The sequence below is a fragment of the Mandrillus leucophaeus genome, unplaced genomic scaffold (assembly GCF_000951045.1).
Source record: "Mandrillus leucophaeus isolate KB7577 unplaced genomic scaffold, Mleu.le_1.0 Scaffold12, whole genome shotgun sequence".
NCBI classification, from domain to species: domain Eukaryota; kingdom Metazoa; phylum Chordata; class Mammalia; order Primates; family Cercopithecidae; genus Mandrillus; species Mandrillus leucophaeus.
This window is the reverse complement of record NW_012100320.1, coordinates 1,125,498-1,133,595: the sequence shown is the minus strand read 5'-3', so window position 1 is coordinate 1,133,595 and position 8,098 is coordinate 1,125,498. Positions and strand designations below refer to the sequence as shown.

General features: G+C 37.7%; 1 protein-coding gene across 1 annotated transcript in view; it reads right to left on the bottom strand.

The window, feature by feature from the left end:
• The window catches only part of APH1B (APH1B gamma secretase subunit), a 43,210-nt gene that overhangs the window by 19,900 nt on the left and 15,212 nt on the right, over nucleotides 1-8,098 (bottom strand). Inside the window, exons 4-5 of the mRNA XM_011969231.1 lie at nucleotides 5,427-5,497; nucleotides 4,493-4,632 (exon numbers count right to left, since the gene is read on the bottom strand). Of these exons, the coding sequence (XP_011824621.1) occupies nucleotides 4,493-4,632; nucleotides 5,427-5,497 (211 nt within the window). The remainder of the gene's footprint in view (nucleotides 1-4,492; nucleotides 4,633-5,426; nucleotides 5,498-8,098) is intronic.

The window sequence follows — 8,098 nt, the reverse complement described above, 5'->3', positions numbered from 1 at the left end:
CTAATTGGCCAATTCCAGTCACATGATTGAGCTCAAAGTCAAAGGGTGGAAAAGAACACACTCCAGCCACCATGAGACCAGGCACGTGTGTGGATGTATCATTTCAGGAAACGACAAATAGGGACAAAAACAATCTCCCACGTTCCTCTTTTATTTTCTTCAAGCTCAGTATTTTTCTTTCTTCAATCATATCATATCCCACAGGCTGTGGCTTCTAGATCTTCTACCACACTGACAACATTCTTTCTATATGAATTTTACTTCTTCAGTATTCCCGTTAAATCACAATGCGTGGAACAATACAACACTCCACACGTGGTCTGACCCGTATTGGTTTTCCCTAGTGAAAGGTTTAGTGGCTAAAAAGTTTAAAACCTTGCCTAGGTTTTAAGTGCACTATCTAGAAAATACAATAGAAATGAAATGGTCTGGGGAATTTTAAAAAATAAAATGGTCAGCTGTTCTTTTCTACTAGGTACTAGCTAAAGACATTTTTTCTTCTAAAGCATAAGGGAGGTAATTGAGAATGAAAAACCCAGGTTCTATATAATACTAGAAAAATTATCTTTTCTCTGAATTCTGTTTTCTCATCTCAAGTGCTAAATTCTCCACCTTAATAATATTCTTAGGTCACTTTAGAGTTTATAAAGCACTTAAATACATATTCTCTAAATTAATTTCATTTAATTCTCAACAACTCTGAGCTAGGCATTATTTCTGCCCTTCCTGAAAGATCAGGAAATTGAAGATTAGATGGCAGGACAAGACTTCCTTTGCCCTGTGAACAACACTGCTCTTACCTCCCAGCCTGCAGGAAAGAGGCCTCGTCCCTCTGCCTGGAACATCTTTTCCTGACAACCCCTTTCTTTGCCTGCCTAGCTATTATTCACCCTTTAAGTAAATCTCTACTCATTATGGCACTTTCTCCATAAGCTGTGCCTGGCCTTCATTTTTCTGTAAGTTATTTATTGAGTGCCATCTAGAAACAAAGATGCCGGGGACACAGCAGTAAACAATACAGATGTCGTCCTTGCACTTGCATGGCTTAGCACCTGACTGGAGAGAAAAGACATTCAACAAATAACTATACCACTACTTAATCACGCCTGTGATAAATGCTGCAAAGGCAAGGTACTGTGGCCTAGGAGCATGGGTTAGAGCCTGTCCTTCGTGCCCCATGGCTCTTCCTCATTTCACTGTAGCATTGATCATGCTTTATTGTAATGATGAATGGACGTTATGCATGGTAACTGGGCTCTATTTTCATAGCTTGGTGTAACTCCTTTAGACTAAAAACACTTAACAATGATTTATGGAATGAGTGATTCAATAATCAAACGGGCTTGCCCAAAGTACTAAATTAATGAGCCAGGATAAGATTCAAACCTAGGATTCCAATTCCCATACTTTTGTCTCTATACAAAATTACCAAGAAATGGTAATGATTCTAGTAAAATGTAATGCTAGCCTACAACATAACCACAAATTAAACATTATATATAAACTATGCCTATTTGTAACATAAGAGCCTATGTACATACAGGTTTCATATAGTATGGATCTTATTAACATACACTAGTACAGACAGATATATACTACAGACTGAATATCCCTCATCTGAAATGTTTGGGACCAGAAGTGTTTCAAATTTTCAAATATTTGTGTGTATATAGATATATAACAAGATATTTAGGGGATAAGACTCAAGTTTAAACATGAAATTCTTTTTTCTTCTTTCCTCTTGAAACAGGGTGTCCCTCTGTTACTCAGGCTGGATTGCAGTGGGACGATCACAGCTCACTGCAGTCTCAACTTCTCGGGCTCAAGTGATTCTCCCACCTCAGCCTCCTGAGTAGCCGGGACCACGGGTGTGCGCCACCACACCCAGCTAAGTTTTTTAATTTTTAGTAGAGACAAGGTCTGGCTGTATTGCCCAGGCTGGTCTCAAACTCCTGAGCTCAATTGATTTTCCTGCCTTGGCTTCCCAAAGTGTTGGGATTACAGGCATGAGCCACCACACCTGGCCAAAACATGAAATTCATTTACATTTCATATATACCTGATATACATAGGCTGAAGACAATTTTACACAATATTTTAAATAATTTTCTGCATGGAACAGTTTTTTCTTGTTCTGACCGTGATCCAGCGCATAAGATCAAGTATGAAATTTCCTACTTGTGGCTTCGTGTCGGTGAAGGAAGTTTTGGACATTGGAGCATTTTTGGATTTTGGAGTTTGGGATTAAAAATGCTCAATCTGTAAATAGTGACCCTACATTCCTTATTTATTCTGAGTATCATTTAGGCATTTGTAATGGAGTATGCTAAACATATAAAGTTACAGATTTACCTGGCAAAAATGACTTGCATCTAAATAAATGGTAATTACAAGTAGTTACAAACAACATAAATACAATAAATATAAATTTGGGGATCTTATTTTTAAATGTAATACAAATTAATTTCTTAAATTTATAATTCAAAGTTTATGCTTCAAAGAATGATGTTGTAGCAGTAAGAAACTCACCCATGATAAAACACTGTTCTTTCATTCTATAGATACAAATTTATAACATAGCCAGTCTGCCATCCTAACTTGGCTAAAGACATTAAGATAGCTTACTGAATATTGAATTTTTCCTTTAATTCCTAGAAATTGCAAATACAATCCCCAAACTGGTACCAAATCTTTCTTTTACTACCAAAAGAATCATTTTAAATGTCTTACGAAAACAGCCTAGGTCACTAAAGGGAATTAGCACCATCTAGCGAACAAAGCTGGCAAAACTTGTATATCAAAAGAAAACTGTAGCAGGGAGAGCTGTGTGTTAACTGCGTAAGAAAACAGAAAACAGCCGGGCGCGGTGGCTCACGACTGTAATCCCAGCACTTTGGGAGGCCGAGACGGGCGGATCACGAGGTCAGGAGATCGAGAGCATCCTGGCTAACACGGTGAAACCCCGTCTCTACTAAAAAATACAAAAAGCCAGCCGGGCGAGGTGGCGGGCGCCTGTAGTCCCAGCTACTCGGGAGGCTGAGGCAGGAGAATGGCGTAAACCCGGGAGGCGGAGCTTGCAGTGAGCTGAGATCCGGCCACTGCACTCCAGCCTGGGCAAGAGAGTGAGACTCTGCCTCAAAAAAAAAAAAAAAAAGAAAACAAAACAGTAGCACTAACACCCCTTACAATTATGTTTTATTAATGCATATCTGGTTCTAACAGACTTTACTAATATTACATTTGTTTTAAAGACCTAACACTCAGTATAATCAATCCTTAACACATTTGCCAGAAGTATTCCAATGATGAAATGTTCAAAACAAAGATAATTTGCTATGTTGGAAGCATCATTAAATAAGTACGACCTATTAACACACTTTCTTGTCCTCTAACTTGCAGCCAGGTTTAAAGGGCCTTGACTTTATCCTGTAGGTCCTGAAAAGGCAAACCATTTTTGTAACAGGGAAGATTAGTTTGGTAGTTGCATACAGGATTCACATGGAAAGTGTGTCAAGGAAAGACTAACCAGTTGAGGGCAGATGGTGGTAAGCTAGAGAGGAGATGTCAAGGCCTGAACTGAAATGGAAACAAAGGGTCTACTGAGAACGGTGAATGAGTATCCATTGGGCTTGGGGATCACTATGACATTCAGCATGCCTCTAAACTATTGGAGAAATTTTAAAACAATCGGTCATACCTCTTTATATCTTTTCTATTATTACCTTAAACTGTTACTGGAATGCTTACTCACATTTTTTTTTCTCTTATTCCCGTATTAGAGGGTAAACTCCCTGAGGAGTTTCAGCATAGATGCTATTAAAAGAATATACAAATCATGATGTGAACTCAGTTATTTCAATGGCGTAACTGTTGTGGAAATGACTAAAAATACAGTGGGTGTTTTCCCCCTATTTTTAAAAGAGTCTTCTTGTGGAACTTAGAAGAAATCTACATTAATTATGTACACTGCCAACTCTCAAATTTGTGATCACTGCATCATGATGACAATTTTTAGCTCGTGGATGAAAAAGCAATTTGAAATGAGTCGGTCCTTTTCGCTGCATCGTTTGGATGAAATGATCATCTATTATCCCATTTTTCCTCTCAATTTCAAGATTACATTATACTGCCTATTCCCACAAAAGGCACCACAATGACAATTACAGATTAGGGCTTCTACTGAAGATAACATAAAATCATAAAAACCAAAAAGAGCACATGGCCTTTAAAAATCCACTTCTAACATTTCAACTATACAGCAACATTGTTAGTACAGCAAAATAAAAATAAATTTAACGCAAGCTAAATTCCACTCTAAAATTCTAAAACACTCTAACCAAAATTTTTATTTTCCAAATTAAGTCTTTTACTTCACAGTGCCTCAGGGTATTTTGCCTTTAAAAGACATAACATAAATTCCTATTCACTGGAATTCCTAAGCCAGTGAACTCCAATAAGAATGATCATTTAGACTAGAAGCCTGAATGTTGACAGCTATGAGAGACATACCTGAATAAAGGAAGAACTGAGGAGAATCTCCATGAATGCCGACTGTGCCTGGCCCCAAGGAGTCAGATAGGGTATTCACAAAGGAAAATACTCCACTCATGATTCCAAAGCCCAAGCCAGAAACTAAACAGGAAGAAAAACACTGTTAACTCTTTTCCTGCCAAGATTTCAAGTCAAATTTCCAAGGACTAGTTAATATAAAGTGTGTTGGAGGGGAAAGGGTGCTTACGTTCTGCCTGAAGCAGCAGACAGCTGGCTCTGGAAAGGCATGTGCTTGGCTAAATGACAAATCGGAGAGGGAAGGGGGAAGAGGAAAGGAAATGAATGGCTGAATGCAGCAGAGTCATGAAAAAGGGGAGAAAAGGGTCTAGAAAGGCACAGAAGAAATAGTTGAGACAGAGGATACAACACCAAAACTCTGGCTTTACTTAATGATAACAGAGTCTTCAGAGTCAAGTTTGATGGCTTAGAACCGAAATTGAGTGTAAAGGGGAACGATGTATTCCTGAGCCCAACTGGGGAACCTGGATCCAATCTTAAACATAATTCTCCAAGTATAATATGCAGAGATATTAACTGCTTTAATATGAAGACTACTCCTAGAACAGCCAAAGTAAGATTCGGAGAAAGTAACAGTTTCATCACTTAGAAAATCTTAGTTAGGGTACACACACATTAAAAATCTAACTTTCAAACCTGGTTAATATATAACGGACATACAGGTAAGGGTCACTTGTAATCACTTTCATTTACAAAAGGAACTTGGAAGGTGGGGATAATAAGCAATTCTGTACACCAATAGGCCAAGGTAGTAATAACAAAACTACTTGAAATCTACAAAGATACAAAAGATACAAATGACTTTTATGCCAAGTCTGATTTGTTTTCCTTAATGAAACCATGTGTTTCTAACTTACCATAGGCCAGCAGTCGCATAGAGGGCGCTGTCTCACCTGGGTTTATACTCTTCAAACCCTCACTGGCTTTTCTAAAATAAAACCACATATGTAATTAAGAAGAAAAAAAAAGGGGGCAATATATCAGAAAAGTCCAATAAGATACTTCAAACCCAGATACTCACTGAGGCTTTGCATCATGTTATACTCTAAATCTATAATTTATTTAAACAAAACCCAGCAAATTTTCAATGAACTAAAATCAACCAAAATAAACAACTAATTTTTACCTTTTGACATTCGCATAAAAGAATAAGAAAAATATAAGTAAACAAGCCATCAGGAATTGAATTTAAAAAGATAAAAACCACAACACTTTCAACTGCTTTCTGAACTCGGCAAATATTTAATTCAATATCCTGTGGGATCTACCACTCTGATTTTTTTTTCCCTTCCCAAAGTACTCTATCATTATTCCTGCTTTCTTGGCACTTTGTTCTATCTTCTATCAGGACTATACTTGCTCTGCCACCCTCCCTTGTACCTTCCACTCTGTAGAACCTAAACTACACTCATCCTTCAGAGTCCACTTCAGGCAGCAATTTGTTAAAGAAGCTGCCTCTACCAATGGTTGGTAATCACTAATTTCTCCTTATTCTTAAATCCTATAATACCGATGGTCTGAACTCTCACATGAGTATTTAATCATATGATCTTCTGATTCTAAAACATTTTACATATTTGTTTTATATCACAAATATGTAAATAAGGCTTCAAGGGAGAAAGTGATCTTATACTTTCTTTGTATCTTGCAGAATACAATGCTACCCTCAGAATAGGAGATAAATGAACCCTTGAATGAAAGAACAGAATACTGCTCAAGAGAAAACAATCTTCAGCCGAGCATAGTGGCTCAGCACTTTGGGAGGCCAAGGCAAGAGGATCACTTGCACCCAGGAGTTCGAGACCAGCCTGGGCTACACAGCGAGACCCTGTCTCTATAAAAAATAAAATAAAATAAAGAAATGATCTTCAGAGTGCCCTTATGCATGCTTCTGTTGCGGCCAATTTATAAACTTACCATGAGTGCCACGCAGATACGTTAGGCATGCTAGGTGTGACTGGTCAATTCTACCAGCATCACCATTACCAATTCTTGTTGGCGAGAAAACTGCAATAATATAAGATCCTGACTCAAAGAATATTTAAATTATATTTACTATAAAGTATATTTAAGGCAACAAAAGAACCAAAACATTTTGAAAATGACTTTTTAGCAAATGTTGAAACAAGACAGGTTAACTCTAAGAATAGACAATTAAATTAACCAGAACACACTTATTTTCCGGGCATTATGTTATTTTAAATTCAGGGTATGGATATTCATTATAGTCAGCTTATTCATTACAAAAATATAAATATCATTGATTACATTAAGGCAATGTAGAATTCAACCAAAATGGGAATAAGCCTAGGGAAGAGGGTGCTTTTCTAGACTCAAAAGAAACCATCTGCCATTTTGGTGCTCTCCATCCAGAAGTGTTTGGAAGTGAGGACATAAGCCAGATATTTAAGTGACCATTTTCTTTCTCTGAAGCAGTAACCAACTAAAATGTCCAATTTTCCTAAATAAAATAAACTTACCCCTCATAGTGATATTGCTAAAAGCGAATTAAAGATTATGGGACACATATATAGTAAAAAGCTCTGTCAACAAATATATCAATAGAGTAGAATCAAAAAATTTGGGAGAATTTCTGTTTTCTATAAATTCCTCAATAATAAATAAAAGACTTGTGTCCATGTGGACACAAAGAAGGGAACCAGAGACACTGGGGCCTAGTTGAGACTAGAGTGGGAGGAGGGAGAGGATCACCATTTACCCAGGTAACAAACCTGCACGTATACCCTTAAACCTAAAAGCTAATAAAATAAAATACAGTTATGTGTTGCATAGCAACATTTCAGTCAACAATGAACTCTGCACATACGATGGTAGCTGTCATTAAAACGGAGCTAAACAATCCCTATTGCCTAGGGACATCATAATGTTGTAGCATAACGCATCACTCCTGTGTTTGTGGCGATATTGGTGTAAACAAACCTACTGCACTGCCAGTCATAAAAAAGCATAGCACATACTGGCCAGGTGCAGTGGTCCACGCCTATAATCCTAGCATTTCGGGAGATGAAAGCAAACAAGTCACTTGAGCCCAGGAGTTTCAGACCAGCCTGGGCAACATGGTGAATCCCCATCTCTACAAAAAATACAAAAATGAGCCGGGTGTGGTGGCGTGTGCCTATAGTCCTAGCTACCTGGGAGGCTGAGGTGGGAAGATGGCTTGAACCAAGGAGGTGGAGGCTGCAGTGAGCTGAGACTGCACCACTGCACTCTAGCCTGGGCAACAGAGAGAGAGACCCTGTCTAAAAAAAAAAAAACACATAGCACATACAATTATGTACAGTATATAATCCTTCATAATGATCACAAACAACTGCTAATGCTTTTTGTAAAAAAAACAACAACAAAGTTAAAAGACTTACACTTCTCTATTTCAAAACTTACTACAAAAGTAAAGTATTCAAGACCATCTGATACTGGTGTAAGGGCAGACACACAGATTAACAGAATAAAATTGACAGTCCAGAAACAAACCTTTATATTTACAGTCAACTGATTTTCAACAAGAGTG